At 45.2% G+C, this 27,749-nt stretch overlaps 1 protein-coding gene across 1 annotated transcript in view; it reads right to left on the minus strand.

The window, feature by feature from the left end:
• The window catches only part of SPP2 (secreted phosphoprotein 2), a 102,644-nt gene extending 75,777 nt beyond the window's left edge, over positions 1–26,867 (minus strand). Inside the window, exons 1-5 of the mRNA XM_069221374.1 lie at positions 26,713–26,867; positions 26,481–26,611; positions 21,400–21,522; positions 18,586–18,696; positions 14,263–14,317 (exon numbers count right to left, since the gene is read on the minus strand). Coding sequence (XP_069077475.1) covers positions 14,263–14,317; positions 18,586–18,696; positions 21,400–21,522; positions 26,481–26,611; positions 26,713–26,767 — 475 coding nt within the window. The 5' untranslated portion in view covers positions 26,768–26,867. The remainder of the gene's footprint in view (positions 1–14,262; positions 14,318–18,585; positions 18,697–21,399; positions 21,523–26,480; positions 26,612–26,712) is intronic.
• Positions 26,868–27,749: the final 882 nt, after the last annotated feature.

The raw sequence follows: 27,749 nt of genomic DNA on the forward strand, positions 1-27,749 counted from the left end.
AAAAAGTATAATAGGTTTTAATTTTTTAAAACAAGATTAAGAATTATGGGGGTCATTCCGACCGCCAGGGCCGCGAACGACGGAAGCACCGCCAACAGGCTGGCGGTGCTTCCCTGCCCAAACCGGGTCCGGCGGTTTCCCGCCGGATTTACCCCGGCTGGGCGAATCCGCCATGGCGGCGCTGCTTATTCTGACCCCCTTACCGCCAGCCTGTTTCTGGCGGTTGTCACCGCCAGAAAGAGGCTGGCGGTAATGGGTGTCTAGGGGCTCCTGGGGGCCCCAGCATGCTTTTCACTGTCTGCCTGGCAGACAGTGAAAAGCGCGACAGGTGCAACTGCACCCGTCGCACGCCTGCAACACCGCCGGCTCCATTCGGAGCCGGCTTCAGTGTTGCAGGCCTCTTTCCCGCCGGCCCAGCGGGAAAGTTGGAATAGCACCAGCGGTCTTTTGACCGCGGTGCGGCCAAATGGCGGTTCCCGCCAGGCGGGCGCCAACCGCCGCCCGCCGGGGTCAGAATGACCCCCTATATATCTATAGATTGTGCTTTCTTATTTAATATAACTTATTAATATTATATTTATATTACACTTGTGTATACAAATTGTATTTACTTTTTTAATTTTCAATGTAATTCATTTTTTACTTGGATTGCTTACGTTTATTTTAAAGTTAAATTATTTTTACGAATTAGATTTGTAATAGTTAATACATTATTGTTTGTATCTTATTTTTTGTTATGTATTCTTTAAATGAATTACTTTTTTTTTTAAACGATTTTTTTTTTACAATTAGAATAATTTTATGTACATTTAAATATATATCCTTTCCTAAGCAATATCGATACTCTGATCCCCAATATTTTTTTAGTCAATATTCTTGCACTTTGCACTGCATGCATCTAAAGTCTAAATTTTGGTTGTCAGCTATATTTTTAGACTACAATATTTTTATGATCTATTATTTATCATCCAACTGCAGTGCTCCTGCACAAGAAGTCCACTTGCAGGGTCTGCCCAGGGGTGGATTCTCATATAACTAAAACAACAAACGCAAGTAAGAATAATGAGACTACTAAAGGTTATTGAAGACATGCTCAATGAATTTCAATTTTATTTAAAAATATTGATGCACTACCAAACAAGGACACCTAAGCGTTGTGTACATGCGGCGTGGTTACAAAACATTCATTTCACTCTGTCCACCTCCCACCTCTGTGGTCAGTTTAAGGGATTTATTGAGGTCAAACAGCTTGGCTACTGCAGTATGTTCTTAATGAGATGTTGATTGTGATTGTGCCAGCATGATCCTGGCCAGCACGCTGCGTTACAAGCTATGCACTGAATACTAAGCATGCCTGCTTCCGGTGGCAATGACATGCACTCAGTGCATGCTAAGCAGGTGCTCTTGACACGTCATATGTTCTTCCCCAGTCAGGTATAGTGGCCTCCAGCTCTTGGTCCATCTGTTTCCAGGACCACAAGGCAAGTGCAGGCCTCGGAAAAACTATGGATCTTCTTATCAGTATAAGTGCTACTTAGGGAACCGGAAAAATAACGATACTACAGGGTATGTTATTTATCAGGTGCAATAAATAGCAACTATTATGTGCTTCTGGAGAATAACATGAGGATTTTGTTGTTAAATGCAGAAACATGTACATGATGCTGTAAATACCATATGGTTTTCACCCATTACTTTTCTGTAGGTTTGACCTGCCAAAATGTAACTAAGGGTGAGGTATTTAACACATCCCATAAATATCAGATATGTCTTCCAAGCCGTAATTTCAACTGATGCATAAACAGGGGTTAGTGATGGACGTAGGCACTTGCCATGGTTTTAAGCCAGAATATATACTTAAATCCTCACTTTTCGATTTGCTTCAATGTCTTTGGCCACATAATATTTCCTGGACCACTAGAAATATGTAATTCTGCCGCTGTTCATATAATTATAGCTTTGAAATATTTATCACATAATATACCATGAGCTGTGTTATTGGAACATTTTAGCCAAAAATTGCCTGTAGTTCAAACTCACCAAAAGTTACTAAAAATACCCCAAAAATTGGTTCAGCACAACTGCAGATCCGTTGCAAAGGGTTACTGATGACGTTTCAGTAGCAGATTACAGTAGTCAGGTATAGTAATAAGATGCAACTTTGCCCAGACGCTATTAAAAGGCGTTCACTTCAAATGACAAAATGAGGAAACATCCTGTCATAGATTGTGAGACATTATGACGCATAATTTGTCCTTTATTGCAGCATAATTTTGTCAACCCTGACTCATAATTTGCCCCTCCATTGCTGCATAATTCTAGTGACCCTACCTGTCTTCAGTATTCCCAAAGATAGAGCGACTTATCTTTGGGATCAGTGGCGTCAGGACTTCTTACCACAAATAATGTTTAACTCCACGTTCACCCCCTCCTCATTATCACGAAATTGTGCTTGCACCAAAAAGGAATGGCTACCAATATCTGTCTTCAAGAAAACGAGCTAGAGCTGAATGTGGGTGGTAGCAGGGAGGCCACATTAAAAGCCTCAACTAAGGCTAGATTTCGAACAGGGCCTTAAAAACCCATGTGAGCACTGAAGGTCGAAAGTGAAAGTGACAGTTCATGTCAGCATTAGAGACTGACAGTCAAAGTGACAGCCCATGTCAGTATTGGAGATCTGGGGTGAAGGTGACAGTCCATGTCACCACTGGAGATCAGGAGTGAAAGTGACAGTCCATATCAGCATTGGAGATAGGAAGTGAAAGTGACAGCCCATGTTCGAATTAGAGTTTGAGAGTGAAAATGACAGTCCAAGTCAGCATTGGAGATTTGGGATGAGCTATGGAAGTTGTTTACTTCTGGCAAGAGCAGGGTGGTGCCCAAGCGAGGACTAATATGCCAGACAGGGGCCGCTCCTCCATATGGGCGGAGGAGCGTTGTCCTCCGCCAGCAGCGGCAGCTGCAACCCTTTTCCCAAAATATGATCAAAAACTATGAGCAAAGAACCTTGAGCAGCATCAGGATTGGGCGCAGGGCAGGTGGGAGCCTGTGCCTTCGTGCAGCGAGACGGGAGGAGGCAGAGAAGCGGCGCGGGAACGCAGTTAAGTGTTTTTTTTCATTATTATTTTTTATTTAATTCTTCTCCCCCTCCCCTCTGCACGTGCCTCCCCGCCCCTTTTAGTCAGCGCGAGCCATGAGTGATGCCAGAGAAATGGCTGTGGAAGAGGCCAAAGGTATGGGGGTTAAACCTGCCCTACTCCACACTAATAACCCCATAAATGAAATACAAAATGGAATCGTCCATACACGTGGAGAGCAAGAGACTGGGCTTGTATGTTGAGAATGAGGCACAAACTGTGCATGAACCACAGTGGTGAAATAGGAGATACATGAAGGGCCGGTCTTAAGCGTTAACCCTAGTAGAAGAACAATGTGGAATGCTGCAGGAAGGGGTTAAATAACATTGCTCATGCTGTGTTTTGTAGATGATTCTTAATACTGGAATATCAACAAGTGCTGAAGGTCTGGCTTTAGGTGTAAAGGTCTCCAAGCTAGTATGAAATGAGCTATTTTGTAATTTCAGACTTGAAAAAAATGGTATTTGGGCTTAGTACAACTGGTGGATGAGCTGCGTAAATCTGTCTACTTCGACCCCCTTTTTAACCACACAGCACATGGAGTTTCTGCTAGTACGATAGGGCCAAATTCACAAACTGTATTTTGGAGTACCTAAAGCAGTACTTCAGTTGCACTATGCACCTACTCCAAAATGCATTCCACAAACCTACAGGTGGAAATACACATAGGTATAAGTTTTAGTACTAAAAGTCAGACGGGCCAGGGGAATGGTGGTTAAATGTGGAATACTTTCTACAAAATGAGTGGGATTTAGGAAACGTGAGGAGGGTTTTAGAGAAAGACCTGCTAAGTCCAAATACATACCCATAAAACAGTAAGATTATAGCAGTTTACAAAATACACTTATCACTATATTTACTACAACCCTAATAGTTTAAAAACAATCCTAAAATACTCCAGCATAGCCTTAGAATAGGTCAAGCAACTCACATGGCGAAAGGCTGGAAATATAACACACTTACACGGAAACAGCTTTTACCACTACGACAAAACAACAACATGCCTTTACGACACCTAAACAATGAGAGCGTCTTTACAACAGAAGTCAATACAAAAACTTTTTTACAACGAGTATGCCTTTACCACGAACGACTATACAGCAAAAATGTTAGTATTTTGCGGGTAAGAGTATCATATATATGTGATCAAGGTCTCTCAGACCGAAACGCGTAGGGCAGGTGATTGTTGAGCTGTAGATGAAATTAACTGAGCCTGAATAAATGAAATTTGTGAAACAAGAGATCCCGGAGTGCGGTCGTTCGTGAAGTATTTCCTGGGACTAGGATTCAGCCCAGTCTCAGAAAAAAAGCCAAAAAAAAAGGAAAGGGGCCACGGTAGAGTCACTCTGACCCCTTAGCCCTGCTGCTGGGGTCGCTGAGGGACCCTGCCAGGGCTAAAAAGCATTTTATTTTTAAAAAAAATGGAAAACTCTGCAAATGGATCCACGGATCTTTCCGAGATTAAAAAAAAAAAACACACAGACACGCGCTTTCTAATTGTTTTGCCCCCTGGTGGGCCAGGTCCAAGGGGCATTGGGCTTTAATAAAGGAGGGGGTGCACGGGGCCCCTCTTCTTGGGCTTTAGAAAGCTCCAGGGACCACCGCCTCCCCAGGGCAAAATGCTTTTTTTAAAGTGGGGGAGGCCGCACAGCCCTGGAAATCACCACCTCCCGGGGCTTTAAGTAATTAACACACAGGGGGCCACCCGGCCCCCCGCTGCCCTGGGGACCACCACCTTTAAATTAAATAGAGGGACACCCAGCCCCAGGGACTGCCACCTCCCTGGGGCTTTGTTAATATTGAGTGGGGTGGGGCGTATGCCCACCCACTGCCCCGGGGAGCACAACCTCCCCTGGGCAAAGAGTAAAAAAGAGAAGGGGGTTCGTTTCGGACCCCCTGTAGCCCTGGTGACCACCACCTCCCCGGGGCTATGTCCACATTGGAGGGGGGCAGTGCAGCCCCCCTCGAGGAGCCACAGATGGCCCTGGGGTTTTCCACCCCCCACGGCCAGCTCCTGTATGTCCCGGGATGCCCGCCCCCAGGACGTAGCTGTTTGCACTGGCTTTGCTGCAGCTTTGAGTCAAACACTCTGGTTTCTGGCAGCAGGACCTGTCAACCGGGTCCTGCTGCCAGAAAGCAGATTTTTCATCTCTGTTTCCTGCACACATGTATGCGTGCAAGGAACAGAGATGAAAGCTTTGTTTCAGCAACCAGGGAGCTGCTACTTAAAGCAGTTCCTTGCTTGCTTAAGCAATAGGCCAGATAGCCCATAAATGGCATATACTAAAAAATAATAATAATAATAATCAGGGACCATGGGTGAGGCATTGAGGCTTCCCCTGCTGACCCAGATAGCCTGTTAAGGGCATTTGCTAAGAAACAAAATAATCAGGGACCATGGGGGAGGCCTTAAGGCTTCCCCGGCAGGTCCCAGATAGCCCCTAAAGGGCAGATTATAAAATTTAAAACAAAATGTAGAGACCCAGATAGAGCTTATAAAAGCATACTTTAAAAAAAAAAAACAGCTCAAAGGGTGGAAGTTAGAGAGTCCTTTACACCGAGCGTTGAGGGTTCGAGTCCAGCCGGACTTGTTTTCTCCATTATTTTTTTATTTTTTTTAAGTAGAAATGTTTAAGGATTAAATGTAGGTGATCTTATACTTCTTACATGACAAATACATTTTTGTTTTCAAATTGTGCAGAAATATCTCATTCTAAGTATATCATACATCAAAGCCTAAAAAGCCTCTATCTCTCTCTCTCTCACTCTCTTTCTCGCTCTCTCTTCCTTGAGGACCCCCAAAGCCGTGAGCGCCAGAAGACCACCCACCATATTACGGGTGCTGCTGGATTTATGCCACACCGGCCCACCTCCCCAGAAGGACTCCAGCAGCTGTATGATGAGCAATAATACAGCCTGGCGGTGTCCTGATGGTGGGGCGCTGCTGGAGGTGGAATCGCCCCTTCCCGTTCCCTGCTGGATGATCTCCTCCCCAGACCAGGTAAGTTGATCGTCCAAGAGGGGAGGAGGGTGGGAGGGTGGGGGGTGTTGTGTGTGCGTGTGTGTGTTGTCTGCATGTGTGCATGAATGTGTGTATGCGTGGTTGTGTGCATGTCTGAATGTAGAAGTGAGTGCGTGTATGCATGTAAGTGTGTATGCGTGTGTGTCTGCAAGTATGAGTGTTGTGGTGAATGCATGTTTGTCTGCATGTGAGTATGCGTCTTTGTCTGTGTGAATATGCATGTTTGGATGGGTGTGAGTATGCGTGGTTGAATGCGTGTATGAGTGCTGTGGTGAATGCAAGTATGGATGTGTGTGAGTGAATGCGTGTATGTAAGTGTAGGTGTATGAGTGTATGCGTGATGCGTGTGGTTGTCTGTGCATTTGCATGTATGCGGGGAGGGGACGCTGTGTCTGGAGGGGGGCACTGTGTCTGGAGGAGGAGGGGGGTTTAGTGCTTGCTGGGCTGTGGGGGAGTCGTCTACCAGTGACAGGGAAGATATTCCCTGTCACCGGTAGCCTTTCTGCCGGGGTTTTCGTGGTAGTGCTACCGCCACGGAAACCCATGTGGAAAAGCAGCTCATACTGCCAGCGGTCTTCTGTGGACAGCCGGGTCAGAGATGCACACCTCCGGCCCAGCGGCTCCGACCGCCCGGGCGGTATGAGTGGAGATCTGGTGGGTTGGAAGAGGCCAACCCGCCACACTCATAATGTGGCGGTCTTCACTGCCAGCCTGCTGGCGGTAAAACCGCCACGGTGGCCCTCACGATCAGAAGACCGCCAGGGTCATAATGACCACCTTAAAGTTTTTTAGCGCATAGAAACTAAAGCACCTGTCCTGGGGCAAAGTGAAATTTGAGGCCGACCGTGATGGAGCTTTTCTCGGCTACAGCAAGTGGAAGGCCTCCGTTAAAAGTTTACCTACGGACTTAGGCCCTCCTTACAACTCTGGTGGTCTTAAGACCACCACATTTGCAGTGATGGTCCGACCGCCGCCATAGTGGGGGTCTGACTGCCACATTACGACTATGACGGAGCCTCTCCGGTCCAACGGGTGGCACTATCAGGTTGCCTCCAGTCAACAGCCTGGCGGTTTTGGTGGTCGTAATCCGCCAGGGCAGTATAAGTGGAGATGTGGTGGGTTGGAAGAGGCCAACCCACCACACTCATAATGTGGCGGTCTTCACCACCAGACTGTTGGCTGGGAAACCGCCACCGTGGCCCTGACAGTCAGAAGACCCCCATGGTCATAATGACCACCCTAATGTTTTTTAGCGCATAGAAATTAAAGCACCTTGCCCGGGGCAAAGTCAAAATTTGAGGCCGACTGTGATGGAGCTCTGCTCGGCTACAGTATGTGGGAGGCCTCTGTCAAAAGTTTACCTATGGACTTAGGCCCTCTTTACGACTCTTAAGACTGTCACATTTGCAGTGATAGTCTGACCGCCACCATAATGGGGGTCTGACTGCCATATTCTGACTGTGGCGGAGCCGATACGGTCCAACGGCTGGCACTGCCAGGTTGCCGCCAGTCAACAGCTTGGCGGTCTCCGTGGTCGTAATCCACCCCTTTCTGGCAGCTTTTGCATGGTGGTCAGACTGCCATGCAAAGGCTGGCAGAATGGGGGAGTCAGGCCCCAAAGGGGCCCCTGCACTGCCCATGCACTTGGCATGGAGAGTCCAGGGGCTGCCATGGACAGTCCTGTTGTGTTTTTTACTGCCCGAATTACAGACTGCCCACCCAACGCATCACAACATTGCCGCCGGCTCGATTACAAGCCAGCATCAATGTTGTGGTGATATTCTGCCCACTGGCCCTGCTGGAAACTCATAATAGGGCCCGCGGAGGGACTGCAGCATAGACGGTAATGAGACCCTCAGTCTTTTTCTTGAAGATTTTTCAGATACACACTGCAGGAGTCCTCGGTGAAGAGTTCTACCTTCGGACTTAGACGATTTTTCAGGACTCTTTTTGCCAAAAGTTCTCCAATCTTTTCCAAACTTCTCGATCTTCTTCCAGAAGGTCTTTAAAGGTCTTTCAGGAGTCCACAGCTCGCCACAAGGTTCCAGAAGCTCTGAGTTGCTCCTTGAGGGTTAGGACTTCAACTCCCAGAATGCACCTGGCGCAAACTCCCAAATGACAGTGGTCAGCTGGTCAGTTTCTTCAGTATGGGGGAAGGGGGCTCTGGTTAGCTATTTTCTACCTGTAGCAAACAGTGAGTCCCTTCTTGAACCAGTTGAAGCCAGGCAAAGTCATTTTTGTGGTGAAGCCCAAATGTGCAGCTGGTGCAGTCCTTCAGAGTTCAGTGTCCAGGTGCAAGTCGGGGGTCGAGCAGGGCAGTCCTTCTTCTTCTTGTCTTGTTCCTGGTAGAGATCTGAGGTGTGAGTGCATCTCTGCCATACTTGTCCTTGCTTCTGGGGTGCAAAGTGGGGGAAGGAAGACAACTGTCCAATCATAGGAAGGCCACCACCCTCTTGGATGACCACTTCTTGGGAAGTATGGCGAAAATCAATCCCAGGGAGCAACATTCTTAAAGAATCAAAAATAGCAGAATCAGAATTTTGGAGGTTAGGTCTGGCTGAATCAACCCACTGGTGTGGCTAAAATTCTTTAACACACCCCTTTCCTGCCCTCTCCTAATCTAATCAAGGAGGCACCTGGTTGTCTGGGTTTGCAGAAAATGGGAGCGGTCCTGAGCTGCTCCAAATGTCCTTCACTCCTTTGAAGACCAGTTTGGCTGCTCTCCTCCATCCTGTTTCACCATCTGCTGAGACAGATCTCCTCCTCCAGGCACTTCCTTTGTCTTCAGCCTAGGCAACTTCACACCTCATCAAGACTGCCTGACCAGGCTGTCAGCTGCTGGCCAATGAGAGAAGGGCACTACAAAGCTGAAGTTGGCAACTTTCAGGCAGAGTTCTAGAAACTCTTGCCCTGAACTTCTTATATTAAATTCAACAATGTCAAGTTATTGGATTTATTATAACAATCAGATTGATACCAATCTTGAAATATCTAGCTCTTTTTGGGACTTTATTAATTAAAAATAAGGTTTCCCTATTATAGCCTATGGAGCCCATTCACTACTATAAAAACAAATTTGCCTATTTTCCTTCACCGGAGCTTATAAAACATCTTTTATAAGGTCTCTGCTTGTACTTACACTGCGCCCAACCCTGGGGGCACCTAGGGCACACCTTAAGGGTGACATATGTAAAGATAAGGTAGTTTAAGACTTTGGAAGTACTTTTAAATCCAAAGTTGAATTTGAAGGTAACTTTAATTTAAAAGCAGCCAGCAAGACAAGCCTGCCTTTAAAATGACACTGGCTACCTCAGCGGAGCACCTATGGCTGCCCCGCCTATGCTGGGTTCCCTAATCCTATATGCCCAACCATATCCTAGGGACTTATAGGTAGGTTGATACAGCCAATTATAATTAGCCTAATTTGCATACTCATTTTACACAGAGCACAGGCTCAGGGACTGGTTAGTAGTGCCCAGGGCACCATCAGAGTCAGGAAAACACCAGCAAAAAATGAAAAATGGGGACAAAAAGTTAGGGGACTTATGCAATCAGCCCAGTTTTCCCACAGTTACTCACCCACTCACAGACCCACTCAGACTCTCACCCACTCGCAGACCTACTGACACCCTAATGCACCCACTCACAGATCCATGCACACACTGGCACACCCACTAATACACTGATGAATGCACTCTCACACCCATACAGACACTCTCACAGCCACTCTCACCCCCAGAAACACCCTCTCACACCTATTCTGACATCCAGAGAGGCCACTTTGGTTTTTTCCAGTGAATTTCTCTGTTTGTTTCTAGCATGCACAGGCGTGAATAAAAGCAGGTTCGGGGTTTGGCCATAGGGCCTGGTCTATGACCAGGCAATGCGGGCAATCCTTCTCCATGCACCCAACACCAAGCTGCGCACAGTTGGTGTTTTAAAAAAAAAATGTCTCTGGATTCGCAAATCCTCAAGTGGATTCTCAAATCTGGGATCCGTGGATCCAACCGTGGATCCGCGGATCTGAGCATTGGATAAAAAAAAAAAATTGGGCAATTTTTGCCCACAAGTAGTCCCTAAGAGACCCCTCTATGTGTCCTATGGGGTCAGGATACCTGTATCCTGATCCCTTATGTGTTTTTTCTCTCTTCTTTTCGATGCGACAAACAAAATGGCAGCTGCCACTTTTCTGTCAGGTTGCAGCCAGACAATCAGATTCTTCTTGTGGCACGTGGATCTGCGGATCGACCCACAGTTGATCCGCGTCGCTATACATACCTTTATTTTTTGGCCTTAAATTACTCCGAAACCACAGAATGGATGTACACCGAATCACAAAAAGCGTGATCTGTGCAACAGAATCTACCTTTGTGCCAAATTTGGTGTAATTCCATTCAGTGGTTCGGGCTGTAGGCGTGTCTAAAGGTCCTATGGAAAAATGAATGGGGAAAACGTGTTTTGGGACCCCACCTTTTTATTGGCCCCTGCGTGACAGATCACCCTGATGATCATCAAACGGCGCTAAAGTTATTGGCTAAACAAACAGCGATTTTCTATAGAAACTAGGTCCTAACTATAACTACCTAGTGGTGACTGCCACTAGGTAATACATACATATATATACATACATATATATGTATATGTATATTCGTATATATGAATATATATGTATGTATGGGTTTTTGGGTGGTAAGGGATTTTTTAACGTTTAGGATGGGTATGGGTTTTTGGGTTCGAAGGGGTTTTTAGGGCTTAGGGTGGCATAGGTTTTTGGGTGGAAAGGGAACTTTTAGGCTTTAGGGTTGGAATAGTTTTTTGGGTGGTAAGGGCATTCTTAGAGTTTACGGTGGGTATAGGTTTTTGAGTAGAAAGGGTATTTTTAGGGTTTATGGTGGGTAAAGGTTTTTGGGTGTCAAGGACATTTTTAGGGTTGATGGTGGGTATGGGTTGTATGGGTTTAGGGGTGGTTGGTTAGTAAGGTAATACATAAATAAACATATAAGAGAATTTATGGATCTTGTCAAAGCAAACAGGCCTTCCGGCTGCCCTTCTGACCCTTGACCACCACACATTTTTAAGAACATTCTTTTGCCTACCTTTGCTGCCATAATAGTAAGAAGAATCATCAATAATTCTTTAAGTATGGGAATCTTTCCAGAAGACCTAAAAATACGTCCTTTATTAAAGAAAACAAACCTGCACCCAGATGACCCCAACAACTACAGACCGATTACAAATGGACTTTTCTAGGGCAAACTGATAGAAAGAGCAGAAAAAACTCCACACTTTCAGACCACCAAACTAGATTCCGCCAAGGAAGAGGCGCAGAATCTGCTATCATCGCCATTTGGGATGACCTTAAGAACACAGTAGACTGCAATGGAGTTGCCATACTACTTCTCTTTGACCTCTCAGCTGCCTTCGACACAGTTGCCAATGACACCCTAATACAAAGTCTACGAAGCCGGCATAAGGGGGACTACTCTCTACTGGATCACATCCTACCTTCAAAACAGAACAAATGTCATCCATACTTCCCGTTTCTCATTCAAACCATACTTTACAGAAGCAGGGGTCCCTCTAGGATCAATCATTTCACCCTTGCTTTGCAGCATCTACATGAAGTGATTCCTGGCGATGATCTGTGAATTTCAGCTCACATGCTATAACTATGCAGATGACACACAAAAACTCCTTAAACTGAAAAGCCCCAAGGACATTGAAAACTCACAAATCTTCAGTTGCCTCAGAACCATTGATCAGTGGATGACATGGAGTCATCTCAAACTGAATGCTTCCAAAACGGAAATCCTCACATGTGGTCATTGGAAAAATGATGACCCACTCTGTGCCTGGCCTGACGATCTGGGACCACCTCCTAAAGTATCAAAGGAAGTTAAAAACCTTGGAGTTACCATGGTCTCCAAGTTAACAATGAATGCCCAAGTGGACAAATTTGCAAGACCAAGCTTCATCACCATGAAAACGCTTCAACACTTCTTCCCCCACCTCGGATTTCCACACAAGGTCCGGTCTACTTCCTCTCTTGTACTGTCTAAACTGGATTACGCCAATGGTTTCTACCATGGATCATCACTAGCTACTATGAAAAGACTACAACAGATTCAGAACTCTGCTGCCAGACTACTCCTATATACCAAGCCACAAGCCCACATTTCCCATGCTTTGAGGGCCTTACATTGGTTTCCGGTTGCCAGAAGATCCACCTTCAAGCTGCTTTCCATCATTCCCAAAGCAATACATGGAACAGGGCTGCTTTTCATCAGGAATAAAATCACCAAATTCATTCAAGAAAGGAACCTCCACCCAAGATTAGCACCGCACCTCAAAACCCCACCATACAAGAAAAAGACAAAATGTGGTACATCTTTCTTTGTTCAAGCGACCAAACTATGGATTTCATTACCCCAAATATAAGCTCCATGGATAACTATCTTATTTTCAGAAGACTACTCAAGAGTTGGCTCTTTCCTACATAACCACTATACTCACACAGCAAATCCATATGTATGTAAACATTTATAATTTGATTATATGTGTATTTCTTTGTACAATATGTATAATAACTATGGCCTCAATTACGAGTCTGGAGGTCCAAGGACCGCCAGACTCGCGGTGGGCGGTAGGACTGCTTCATTCCAGGCGGTCCGACCACCACATTATGACCCTAGCAGTCAAACCGCCAGGTACAGCCGTCACCCCAGGAACAAGGTTCCCGATGGTCTGACAGGGGTCAGACTCGTGGTCAGCCGCATCGGCGCTGAACTCAGCGCTGCCGTGCTGATCACGACTCCTGTTTCCGCCAGACTTTCCATGGCGGGGACCCCACCATGGAAAGGCTGGTGGAAACACAGTGCTGGGGGCTGCAGGGGTCCCCTGCCCTATCACCCTCGGAATATGCACTGTCTGCTCAATAAATACATCTCAATATATTATCTAACTTATACATATACTCCCTTTCTATGAAATCATGTATCTATACATTTATTACTTTAGTCCTACCTTAGAAGAGAAAAAACATCACTCTCTCAAATGCAATACTCTGTCTCATCCTATTCCTCTCTCAATCTATCCTCTATCTCCACTCCCTGACTCATCCCAAACCTCATTCGACTACTAGGATCTCCAAAATAACCCTCCCTAGACATTTCCCTCCTCTATCCCTCCTGGCTCACCCCAAACCTCAGTTTACTACTATGATCTCCCAAACAACCCTCCTAAATTCTCCCTCATGTATCTCTCTTTTGATTCACCCCAAACCTAATTTTACTACTATGATCTCCCTCATCTCTTTCTACAGACTCTTCCCTCATCTCTCATTCTTTTTGCTCATCTCAAACCTCATTTTTTTCTATGATCTCGTTATTCACACTTTCTAGATTACTCCCTCTTCTATCCCTCCATTATTCTAATCAATCGAACTAACGTACTCACATGTCCACTGCTTGAATTTACTCATATTTCCCTAAACTAATACTAATATTATAATTATATTTCCCTATACTAATCCACCGCTAATCCTTTTGGGTTCCGGAAGTACTTTGACACCTCAAAATCTAAAAATGTACATAATAAACTAAAAATACAGCTTTTATCTGTTTGTTGCAAATTAAATATACATGTTAGTGAAAGTGGATGTTTTTATAACTACATTATTGTTTATAAGTTAATATGCATAGAGTTATAATATTTTGGAATGCAATGTAAAATAAATATGTGGTGGTAATATGCTGTAACTCTATTTTATTAGTCCTAAGTAAATTTTCATTTACATGTTACTTATTTTTAAACAAACTTTAATATTTTTCTTAGAGTTTCCTGAACCAAGATCTCCACTCTGATGGCCAAAGGTTACTAATAGTAAACGTATGGTGGTAACATCGGTTGTAAGAGCATCCACCCTCTCTTTTTATGAGGTGGAGACTTTAAGTGTTCATCTAGGTGTAAATATCCACTTGTAAAACAAGTGAAGGGTTACACCTAGGTGTAGAAGCAGAAGTAAATATGAGTAGATTTACATATGGAAACTTATCTTTGTAAATCAGGTTGATAGTGAAGAGAGGTTGTGGAGTCACTACTTACAAGGAAACTTTACGTTGCTCCTTTGTCTGTTGAGGACCTGCCTTCCCCGGAACATCTGCAATAAAAAAAGAAAAATACTTTTGGATTCAAATATTTTCACACGGGATCAAAATTCTTAATTTGTCACCAGTAGCTAGGAGGTACTGCACCACAATACTGAGTTTAAATATCATTTCCAGAATTTTGACTGCCTCAATATCTGTAAGAACAGAGTTACTGTTAACACCACATCTAAATTTAATATATATAAATATGTGTGTGTGTGTGTGTGTATAGATATATATATATATATATATATATATATATATATATATATATATATATATATATATATATATATATATATATATATTACCTAGTGGCAGTCGCCACTAGGTAGTTAAAGTTACAACCTAGTTTCTATATAAAAAGCATTTTTTAATTGCCTATATCTTTGGCTCCGCTTGACGGGGGGGGACATTTGGTTGGGGAGGGGAAGGGGGAAAAGGGGGTTCCCAAACACGTTTTCCCTATTCACTTTTCCATAAGGATTTTGAACAGGGATTAGCCCAAAAACTACCGGATGGAATTACACCAAATTTGGCAGGAACTATAACTCGCACCTTTGGCATGCACAGCTAATTACCCCACATATTATATAATTGATGTGATCTTGTATGGCATATGTGATATTATCACTGCAACATTTGCAGTAAAATTATTGATGAGAAAACGGTGCGTGGCAAGGGCGCGAGTTATAGTTACCTTAGAGGGCGAGTTATAGTTACTTGAAAGAACTCTAACTAAAACTGCTGAATTTCTATAGTTTTGGACAAATAAATTCAGAACCTAACTATAACCTTCCTGTTACCTTTGTTTTTTTTCATTGAATATATATATATATATATCTATATATATATATATATATAGATATATATATATATACATTTCTATGTGGGTAGCTATAGTTAGGAGTGTTTTTCCTTAGGCAAGGCGCTTTTTGGTTTGCTAATAACTTTGGTTTCTTCACGAAACTTTAAAAAAAAAATTCACCTCAGCGCCTTCCTGGAAAGTTTCAAGGTGACCTATCAAGTCTCAAAAGCAAATTTCCCCATGCATTTATCTGGATGGTTGAATTTCAGGGACTCTCACAAGGGTCTGTTGAACCCAATTTTAAACAATATGGCATTCTGATTTGCCCAAGGAGCTTTTTTTCCCTTAGGCCAATTTGCTCCCAAGGGAGTCAGACTCCAGCAGGAGCAATACTTCTGATTGTCTGCCAGCAATGTAAAAAAATGCTGCTGGCAGCCATTACAGGATTGGGACTTAAGGCCTGATTACGACATTGGCAGTTGGACCAGCTGACCGTCAATGCCGCAGGGAGGATGCCACCGTCATACCGATGATATCCCTCCTGCCTCATTACTATGTTCCCACCAGGGTCCCCGACATGAAAAAGCTGGCGGAAAGTGAGGTTGTAATCAGCCAGGAGGCTCTGAGTTCAGCGCCGCCATGGTTACAAGCCGGACTACCGTCACCCAATCAGGATCTATGATCCTGGCGGGGACGGCGGTCTTTAGGTGGGTCCGGCTACCAAAGTTGTAATTGGGCGGTCGGACTGCCTGGAGTGTGGCAGTCCGACTGTCATCGCAAGTGTGGCGATCCTTGGACAGCCATTTTGTTCCGTCCACCTGTTTTGGACTCCAATGTCCAGTTCCAGGGTTACCTTTTTTGTTAGCAGAGTCCTTGGATCCGTATTTTAGACTTCCAGATATTTCTATCGAGTTTTCAATTGTTGGGCTTTTGCTCAATTAAATGTATGGGAGACGAACGGATCCCTCGACCCCTCACAGTCCGGCTTCCGAGCCAACCACAGCACCGAGACCGCCCTCATCGCCGCCACCGATGACATCCGAGCCCTGATGGACAATGGAGAAACAGCGGCCCTCATCCTCCTAGACCTCTCCGCGGCATTCGACACGGTCTGCCACCGCACCCTAGTACGGCGCCTCAGCAACATCGGAATCAAGGACAAGGCGCTGGAATGGATCATCTCCTTCCTCGACGGAAGAACACAGAGAGTCCGCCTACCACCGTACAAGTCAGAGGCCTCCGAAGTCATCTGCGGCGTCCCACAAGGATCATCTCTGAGCCCCACCCTCTTCAACGTCTACATGAGCCCCCTCGCGGCCATCGTACGCAAACACAACCTCAGCATAATCTCCTACGCCGACGACACCCAGCTGATCCTCTCCCTGACCAACGACCCCGCCGCCGCCAGAGCCAACCTGCACGAAGGGATGAAAGAGGTAGCCGAGTGGATGACGACCAGCCGCCTGAAACTGAACTCGGACAAGACGGAGGTTCTCATCCTGGGCTCTTCACCCTCCGCCTGGGACGACTCCTGGTGGCCTCCCGCCCTGGGCACCGCACCCAAACCGACAGACCATGCACGCAACCTGGGCTTCATCCTGGACTCCTCCCTCTCCATGACCAGGCAGGTCAACAACGTCTCCTCGGCGTGCTTCAACATCCTACGCACACTTCGGAAGATCTTCTGGTGGATCCCCACCGAGACCAGGAGGACCGTCACCCAGGCCCTCGTCACCAGCCGACTGGACTACGGTAACGCCCTCTACGCCGGTACCACCGCCAAGCTCCAGAAGAGACTCCAGCGGATCCAGAACGCCTCAGCCAGACTCATCCTCGACATCCCACGATCCAGCCACATCTCCGGACATCTGAGAGACCTGCACTGGCTCCCCGTCAACAAGAGAATCACCTTCCGCCTCCTCACCCACGCACACAAAGCCCTACACGACCAAGGCCCGAGCTACCTCAACAGCCGAGTCAACTTCTACGCTCCCACGCGCCACCTCCGATCAGCCAACCACGCCCTCGCCGCCGTCCCCCGCATCCGAAGAGCGACTACAGGAGGAAGGTCCTTCTCCTACCTGGCCGCCAAGAACTGGAACTCCCTCCCGACCGACCTGCGCCTGACCCAAGACCACCTCTCCTTCAGGAAGAAGCTGAAGACCTGGCTATTCGAGCAGTAGCGGCACCCCCCCCCCCCCCCAGCGCCTTGAGACCCTACGGGTATGTAGCGCGCTTTATAAGTGTCATTGATTGATTGATTGATTGATTGGGAGTCACAGGGTAGTTGTGGTTGCCCTTTAAACCATTTTGCTTGAGTATCCTTAGTGGCATCTACCTGGTCAGAGTGGCTTTGGGCCACAGCCTTATTGGATACATCCCCGCTTTACATCTCTACACCCTGAAGAAAGTGGTTTCCGCTGCACGGGTCCACTGAAACTCAGGCCAGGGCTTTATTGGGATAAAAGGATCACTTTGTGTATAATTACCGATGATAAACTGTATCTGTAGACTATCATCAACAGAATGAAGTACTAATATACATTGGTTAATGAATAGTGATTTGTACTTCTGTTATGTATATCACGATTTATAAATTGACTTAGATGGCTTTGTTTCTGTGATTATTGTCAATTTGGTGACCATGAATTTACCCCTCTCCTGTTTCTTTTTTTATATTGTGGGTGACTTGTTTTGAATGTGTGTGGTGTGTAGTATGCAGTGATTGTATGTATGCTGGTATGTTGAGCAGACGTTTAAGTGTTGTCTGTGGCCTTATTTATTGAATATTACATGAGCTGGTTGACTCATAAGGATTGGTGGAATGTAATATTGTGTGTGTAACCGACAATTAGGTGTTTTTTTATGTATTTCTCATAGTTCTTGGATTGTGATACAAATAAAAAAAAGTATTTTTCTTGTCCAACGATTCCTCGTGGGGTTTTATTATGCTCCAACTAGTAAATGGCTACTCAATATATTGTGAATTTATGTTTCTTTCTTTGTAGTTAGTTTCCTTAGACAGTGTTTTTTAGTCTTGTACCCAGGGCCAACAATGGCTTGGGAAGGGGGATGTGCGACCCCCAACTCCCTGGTGAGGTGTTGGCTGCTTGCCGTGGGTTTTCACCAATGAGTTTCTACCAATATTCTATCTCCTAAACCTTTAGAGGAACCTAATTGTCATATTTAAAAACACTTAGACCAATATTTATACTTTTTAGAGCCGCATTTGTGCCCCCTTTTGACGCACAAAGAGCGCAAACTTACAAAATACAATTGTATTTTGCATGTTTGCACCGCTTTTGCGTAATAAACTTACGCAAATGCAGTGCTAAAAAAGTATAAATATGGGCCTAAATTGCTGAAGTAAACTGGTCAACTCCAATAAGGGTGGCTTGAAAACCACATATTCATATCTATTGCTGACAGCACTTCTAAATCAAAAACAAATCTAGCTCCCCCATTGTGCACCTCTTCACTGCTAGACGATTCAGAACTGGAGTCTTCAAGCTGACAATGCACATTGGTTCCCTGGACCTTTTCTTCGGACACCTGGACCCAGCTCGTGCAGTAAGCCACTTTCTGTGGAATGATATAGTGAACATGCAGATAAGTCAACATCAGGCAAGCAATAGACACACAGACAAGTCAATAAGTCGATATGAAGCAAAAGATACACAGGGAAGTCAAAACTAAGAAACAAATGCACAGAAGTCTATAGCAAGCAACAGACACACAGAGGAGTCAACACCAAGGAACAGATACTGCAAGGAGACTGTTGCTGTTCTTATTAGCTTGACACCAACGGATATGTGTACTTATGACTGTTATTTCATGGGCCATGTGGAGATAGGTCATTATCTGTATTATTAAAGCTTTTTACAACACTTTTAGTTGTGGTGTCTGAATGGTGTAATCTGAGACTACTTGTAAGGTCTCTGTAACTAGAGTACTTAAAGTAATATTTGCCTATTTCTGCTAACTAGAACCTCAGATTGTGACATATATGTAGCCTTCAGTTTCCAGAGTCTGACCTTCACAATTAGATTCCCAGTCCTACAATATGACTGAAAATCTACTTGGAAGGGACGTGTTAGGAAAACGAAAAGAAGAGGAATAGCATGTTGAAGAAAGTGTCTATAAACATTTTGAAAAATCTGAACTGCATAAACGACTTTTGTAAGGCGTCTGATTGCTGTGCTGTTTTAAAAGGTTTCTTGGGAAACTGTGCTGAATTATTCATACATTCTGTTTCCACAATATTTCCAGGTATGTTATGTGAAATTTTGTTACAAGTGACTGATTTGGACCAAGTGTTGCTAAATATGTTTTGAGGCAGCCCTTTTCCCATACCCTGATCTCACGTTGTGTAGCGAGCTAGCATACTTTCTTCAGCTGATCAATGCCGTGTGAGGCAAGTGTTTATTTCCCATAACCATGGGCGACTTTAGGGAGGTGAGATTGGTGCACCTGGCATAATTAAAAAAAATTTTTTTTGGGGGGGGGAATTATTCATAAAATACTTAGGGATTTAAAAGAAAGGCGCTGCAGAGTTCTTGTGTATCCAGCAGTTTTCAGGCAACAATAAAAATGTCAAGATAACTGATGATTTACGTTCCTGCTGATTAGAGTCGAGTTTTGTCTAGTGGCGCTTTTGAAAGCAGCACAGAGGGTTAAAAGCGCCTGCTGCAAAGCTCGTGTATCATGCAGATCACAAAACTGAGTGCAAGTGAACTATGAATAGCGCTATAAAAAACAGTAAGGGGTATATTTACGGAGAAAGTGATGCATCTTTTATGATGCGTCACTTTTCTTGCTCCTCATTGCGTCCCCCTAACGACACCATGTGTGCACTGTATTTACTATATGGTGCACCATGGTGGTCGTGTCCACGTTAGCTTCATACTTTTAGAGGCGGCCGCCGTATATGCGCAGGGGGGTTAGGGGAGGACCCTGGGGGAAACAATATTTTCTTTAAAAAAAAAGAAGATACTTACAGTTTCCCTCACGCCGCTGCCCCCTGCTGCCCTACTCCTCTTGTGGTGTCAAAGCATTTGCTGGGACACCAGCACAGGCTCCCCAGCAATCCTGGCACTGCTTACATGCTAATCATAGCATGTAAGCAACGTCACACACAAGCCTGGGGTCTGTGCTGTTTCTCCAGCCTGGCTGTGTGCACCACCAGGTTGGAGAAACCTAGGTATGTATGTGTGTTTGGCCGGCCTCAGACGGCCGGCCAAACACACGTGTGCACTTAGTGCACTCTCCTGTCCTCCACCTCCAGTGGCCCAGCCCCGTCCCCTCCCTGAACATTCTGCTGGTTGAACCAGCAAATGAAAAATGATGACAACTAAAACAATAGCAAGCTATCATTTTATTTTTCAGACAGGGGGGCGACACCCCTCGGCCACTGCGGCGGAGCCGCTCCTGCATAATGTATGGTGCTAATGTGGTGCTTTGCTGGATTACCACCATAAATTATGGGACTAATGCAGCAAAGCACAGGGAAGCCCATTGGAAAGATTAAGAGAGTCATCTTAATGCCTGCCTTAGGCAGGTACTAATAATGACGCTAATAATGCCACAGTGAAATCTTTTAAATTTCACTGTGCCATTTTTCAGACCTCCCAGCACCAGAACGTCCCTTGCATACAGTATGCCTAGCGAAAGCATACTGTGGCGCAAGGGAAAATTTACTTTGTGAATATGGCGCATGGGAAATGCCACCTTAATGCCACGTTTGTGTAAAACAAATGACACAAATGTGGCGCAAGGTGGCGCTAGGGGCTTATAAATATTCCCCTAAATGTATGCCACAGAGGGGCTATGGAGAGATGAGGGCACTGTTGGAGGGTGGTAGTAAGGGAATTTGTGGAGAAGGAAGTCATTTGAGGGTTGGAGGCACCATAAAGCACTGTTGTACCGGGCTACAGCAGCGCTAAAGTCGGCCCTGCTCATAACATTCAAAGGTCATCAGTTGATGCTGGTCTGCTATTTACAAAGGTTAAACGTGCTTATTTGCTACAGTTCATTGTTTAAATAAATGTGATAGGAAACATTTTAGGAGAAAGACAAACAAGGAAAGTTGTAAATAAATCATAGAAAATGTTTGGTTGTTGGAGAATTCAATTTTATAAATTGCCTGGGAGATGTTGAGGCCTAATGTATAGCAATTTAATGGAACATGACCATACATAACATCTTCCACGACCACCAAATTCATCTTCTTAAAAAAATTACCAAGGTGAGAACATGCTGCAATCAAACAAATGTGATGATATTTACCGTAAAGGGGCCCCTCTGCAACTCACAGGTAGCTGAATCCTGCCCAGAAGCTTTTGTGCAGGTCGTTTCTTGAATGTTCAAGCTCAAGACTAGAGTGAAGGTGTCATCGTCCTGGAAGTCCACCTGTGAGCATATGAGGTGTCCTTAGATCATGGGATGTTCAGTCCAAAATTCTTTATCATTCCATCCTTAGAAGCTTCTTAATCAGTTGTGGAGTGAACCTTGTGAAGACTCAAACCTTTTGTTTATCGCGCACCATTCTCCCTCTATCACTAAGGCAGAATGAGCTCCTGGGGTTGTTGACTCACAAACTAGTCATGAGAAAGTTGGATTATGGGAACATCCTCTATGCTAGGATCACCAAGCAACTCATTAGGATACTACAAAGCATCTAGAACTCAGCAGGGAGACTCATCTTCAACCTCCCACACAGAACTCACGATACACCTCAGGGCGTTCCACTCGCTCCTGATACACAAAGGCACTTAATTCAGACTCCTCAAAAACTACACAACTCAGGCCCCACCCACCTGAACAGCTGCATTTCCTTCCACCACCCCCCAACACCTCCAGTCCACAGGACTCCTACTCGTACACATCCCACACATACGCAGAGCTAGATCAGAGGACAGGCGTTTTCTTACATCGCTCATAAAACATGGAATGGCCTCCCACTCCATGCCAGAGTCTCCTCCTTCTTGAATTCCGCAATAAGTTTTTATCTATTTCAGTTAACCAACCTACCACAGGAGGAGCTAGGGACCCATATCTACTCAGTGCAAGCATACCCGTCCAGGTAATAGTGTGCTTTACACATAACATACTTTCGTAAAAGCAAATAGAAGATTAAAAGGCATATTACATAAAAACCCTTGGACCATTGCAACATAGGTAAATAAGCAGGTCCCCCAGGGTCGAGTCTGTCATTTTTATAATTATTTCCCTTTTCTGAACAAACCGAAGCTGATTTATCCAGCACTACGAGTCATTTCTTTTTAAATCAGATAAGAGAAAGAATAGTTGTAAGCACGTGTAAATTAAATCATGCATCTACCACTGTGTCTTCGGTATTAATGGAACCGACACACTACAACGTCACGGTGAAGCAGATTTTAAACTTTCTCAGGCGAGACTGCCCTCCTCGCCGCCACAGATGACATCAGACATCAAATGGACAACGGCGAAACCTCAGCCCTCATCCTCCTCGACCTATCAGCCGCTTTTGACACCGTCTGCCACCGCACCCTACTGACCCGCCTCCAAGATGCCGGCATCCAAGATAAAGCCCTCCACTGGATCTCATCCTTCCTCTCCGACAGAACGCAGAGAGTCCGTCTCTCCCCTTTCCGCTCCAAAGCCACCAACCTCATCTGCGGCGTCCCCCAAGGATCCTCCCTCAGTCCCACGTTGTTCAACGTCTACATGGCCCCCCTCGCTCAACTGGCCCGCCAACACCACCTCAGCATCATCTCCTACGCCGACGATACCCAGCTCGTCCTCTCCCTGACCAAAGACCCGCTCACCGCCAAAACAAACCTCCACGAGGGACTAAAATCCATCGCCGATTGGATGAACAACAGTCGCCTGAAACTCAACTCCGACAAGACGGAAGTCCTCATCCTCGGACGCACCCCCTCGGCCTGGAACGACTCATGGTGGCCCTCCGTCCTCGGACTCCCACCCACCCCTGCCAGCCACGCAAGAAACCTCGGCTTCATCCTGGACTCCGCCCTCACCATGTCCAAACAGGTCAGCGCCGTCTCCTCCTCCTGTTTCAACACCCTTCAAATGCTCCGCAGAATCTTCAAGTGGATTCCAACAGAAACCAGAAAGACGGTGACCCAGGCCCTCGTCAGCAGCAGACTTGACTACGGCAACGCACTCTACACAGGCATACCAACCAAAGACATCAAACGCCTCCAACGTATCCAAAATGCCTCCGCCCGACTGATCCTCAACATACCTCGCCGAAGTCACATCTCCCCTCACCTAAAGGAACTCCACTGGCTCCCGGTAGACAAGAGGATAACCTTCAAACTCCTGACCCACGCTCACAAGGCACTTCACAACACCGGACCCTCCTACCTCAACACCAGACTCAACTTCTACACTCCAACACGTCAACTCCGATCCGCCAACCTCGCCCTCGCCATCGTACCCCGAATCCAGCGCAAGACATCCGGCGGCAGATCCTTCTCCTTCCTCGCCGCCAAGACCTGGAACTCTCTCCCCACATCTCTTCGCCAGACCCAGGACCTCCTCACATTCAGAAGGCTCCTCAAGACCTGGCTCTTCGACCGCTAATCCAGCAGCGCTCCCCCCCCCTCAGCGCCTCGAAACCCTGACGGGTACATAGCGCGCTTTATAAATACCATGATTGATTGATTGATTGAACTGGGAGCCTGATCCGAACCGGCTCTTACTGTTAGCATTGTTTATTTAGCTCCAAATTTAATATTGCTTGAACGCCGAAGAATTTCTTTGATTAGACAGCGTGTTCATTCTTGAAGGTGAGAAGCATTAGTTTACATCTGCATTTGTCTGTTATCAGCCTAATATCCTAAATCAGCTAATTTTGAGGTCCTGTTGGCTACAAATCTACACAATCATCATCAATCCCCAGTAGCTGCCTCCCTAATCTCTCATTTCACTTACTCGATTGCAATTCACTTTGTCCCTCACACCCTTGGAAACCCCTCAGGTTTTAAAACAGCCACAAAATAAAAGCTCCCAAATCTCCCGGACCTCTGGATAGCCACTTCCCTCAAACACTCCTTCCCCTAGCTTGCGATGGATCAATGCTTCCCTTCACCATGGAATTCTTCCTATTTCAAGCAACACAGCATCACCACTACCCTTTTGAAAAACATCTGTTGACCCTGAAATACTTGTCAACTGACAGCCTATCACCAGCCCACCCTCCCCAGGGGCGCAGCTTCAGGGAGGTTTTTTGGGGTGTTGTACCTCCTTATAAATGTATTCTGTAGTAAATAGTTGGATACAAGTGCTGCACACATCTACATAGAAGTACATTCTTTTGTCTCTGTTTTGAAGGGTTTAAAAATGTTGATTAGTTTGAAAAATATGGTATTTTAAGTAACCTTAACAATCAGCTATCCTCTCTCTTTCCACTGCCTCTTAAGCCCCCCTATACCCTGTTTCTCATTTATTATATTTTTACTAGCTATCCCAGCGTGACTGTTCTATCCAATCTAGAATCTAAGGCTCACACCCCTCCATTCTCACTGACCAAGCTAAGCCCCTGTCCCTCCTTTTGCAAAATCATAATAGGGAGGTGACAACAAAATTCCAATACTCCTGGAACTAAACCACATTCTCAACAGCAATCAGTCTGGACTCTGGCTTTTAAGTGACACCAAAAATTCCTCAGCTAAGAGAAATCTCCCATACTTCCTGAGCTTTCTAATGACCAAGACGCTGTTGCCATCCAATTCTGCTGGAAAGGCGTTAAAACTAGGCCTGCATATCAGGTTCTCTTCTACAATGGAGCCATTCATTTCTCACCAACCACAGCCAGAAAGTTAGAATCGGGTTTGCCAAATCCTAAAGTCAACTAGTGTGATGTGAGCGTCCTCAAGGATCATGCCTCCCATATCTTATGTTGAATATCTAGGTATGTCTCCCAGTGAAGTTCTTTCAAAAGCTTTAAGATGAACTTCCAAATGTACATTGATGACACCCATTTCCCATGGAAAACGGTCCTGCCAATATGCCAATATCACCTCTTGCTTGGACCATGTTTACCAATGTCTGAAGGAATGTTTCTTATGCATGAACGGTGCCAAAAATGAAATCCTGGTGATCAGTAACACAGTTATTTTAAACAAAGCTCCACTTAGGGATACACCTTACAAACGTGGTTACAAATGCTCTCTTGATGTACGTGCAGGGGTTCCTTATTACAGATTAGCATTCAGTAAGCCATCAACGATGTGTACAGTGTCGGCTTCTGATGAGATATGGTAAAGACCACCTGTACAGCTGTAGCACTCTACCAGAAGTTAGAGGAGATGCCTCATTGGAGCTACAAAGGGGTACACTGCTTGTGCCTATTCAGTGGCCCCATCATAGGAATCCCCTGTGACTGTGTGTGCGGGAGGGAAACCCTGGAGCAGTTGGTGTCTGTTGATGTGCTGACCTGAGTGGCCTAATTATAATTCCAGAACTTCGAAGTGGCTGGTGTGGCATCTATCCCTATGGCGTCTCCTCTTTGGTGTCTTAAACCTCTTTTAGTGTGCAGTGCCACTCCCCCTATGATGCATTTGCCCTAAATTAATGTGCTAGTGCTGGGACTATCAGGTAAATGTGTCTGAGGTAGCCTGTGTGTTTATTACGTGTGTCAGCTAGCACATGATTAAAAATAAACAGTATAGTATATTTAGACCTAGATAGATCATAGTGGTGGAGTGCTTCAGATGTACATGTAAATCCAAAGTGACATGGCCCCACTTTGGCTTATCCTCATATCTCAGCCGAAACTGACAATGTATATACACCAATCGGTAGGTTACTGAATACTAAGGGGCCGACAGAGTTAGACTGACTGGTACCACATCACAAATGTAACAAATGTGCTGTTCGCTTTATTACAAGTGCAGTACATCCTAATGCAATTGTAAAAAGATGGGTGGGATATCCGACACATTTGTGAAAGACTACCACTGTGCCTACCTCTAAATCAGTCCCTAATTTATTAGTACAAACCCTTGCACTTACGTCAATTGAGTATTTGTAACCTTTACCAAATTTTGGAAGGTGTACGTTCAAATTTGGCTTTGTTTCAAATAATGCTTTTTCGGTGGAGGGTGTCCCATTTAGCATCCCTCTATACTACAGGCGGTTCAGTTATGATCAGTGACACAGTACCTGATTCTGTGCCCTTCATGTGTACTTTACCTCTTTGTCACCCTCCAAAAGGAAGGGTACTGGGGATCCTATTTGATGACAATTTCACTATTGCTCCCTAACTGAATAAAGTGGCCATGGGTGTGAACATGCAATGCACTCTAATTTGCAATAATTGAAATCTTCCAACATTGTTCAAAGGTCATAAAACCTACTGTTCTCACGGAGCTCTTAACCACTCCAAAGAGATTGCGGCTGTATGACTGTTGGTTCACTTTTATCATGGAGGCATTGATGGCATCTTCCACGATAGAAGCGTCATAGTCATTGGTCCAGGCTGGGAGTCCTGCAGAAGACAGGCACAGAAAGGTGAAGTTAGCAAGCAGAACAGACGCGATCAGCCACCAACAAGGGTTTTGAGTGGAGCAGTGAAACAGGCAGGCCTACCTGAGCAATGAAGAGCGTGGAGGGCTAGAAGGAATAGGAAGAGCTGCATCTTCATGGGAATTCCCTTGTCCTGGAAGTGTCCTTCCACTGGGCTTCCTGACAGCCCTCTCAGTTCATGGATCTCTGGAATCGGAGCAGCCTTTTATCCCAGCTGTGCTTCTAACCCAGTCAGAATATTGACCCACAGACAAATATTTGCTGTGCCAATGACATGCAGAGCACTTCAGACACAAGTGCCATAACCGAGGGAGGGACAGGAATGCACATCTATTAAACATTTACTACAGGCTCTGTTTCATGTATGTGGAGTTGAGGCAATCTGAAGAGAAAATGGAATGTTAAACAAAATATACATTTTCCCTAAACCAAGTTTAATCTGGTCTGCAATGCATGCACACACACTAATGTAAAATATGTTCAATAAGGTTACAACAAAACTTTCCTTTTTAATGGCAATGCCACCTATATAGATGTTTAATCAACTCACCAAAAACCAACGTCCACAGCTATTAGATATTGTTTGCAAAGTTATTCTGTCTCATCAAAAATGAAAATCCATTGAGTAGCCGTTACCTGACCTCTTGGACTCACAAATGATGGGGAATTTTCCCTGTAAATCCACGGCGCCACTTTAACTTAATATGGGATAATGAATTTGTAAAAATGATCATGAAGACTAAATCATCCATCCACTGTGCAGATCCTGTATTAGGGAACATTTCCAAAGACTTGCCATATTTGATTTTGCCTCATTGAACTAATCTACTGAATCTCTATCTCAGTCAAGAAGTGTCAACTGTCTGCCTTAAGATTGTGGAAGTTAGCCCACTTCTGCAATTAAACCTTCTCTGGCTGTGGGCGACCTCAATAACTGTCACCCTCTGTCAGATGTTCCCATTCCCTCCAAAGGTACTGTGAGCTGAGTTGCAACTCAGCTTACACACATGTAGAATAACCTCTTCAGTAGCTCCAGTCTGGTTCTGACAAATGTGTAGAACGGAAACTGCCATGCTCTAGGTAGTTGGTGACACGCTCAG

The sequence above is a fragment of the Pleurodeles waltl genome, chromosome 3_1 (assembly GCF_031143425.1).
Source record: "Pleurodeles waltl isolate 20211129_DDA chromosome 3_1, aPleWal1.hap1.20221129, whole genome shotgun sequence".
In the NCBI taxonomy this organism is placed as follows: domain Eukaryota; kingdom Metazoa; phylum Chordata; class Amphibia; order Caudata; family Salamandridae; genus Pleurodeles; species Pleurodeles waltl.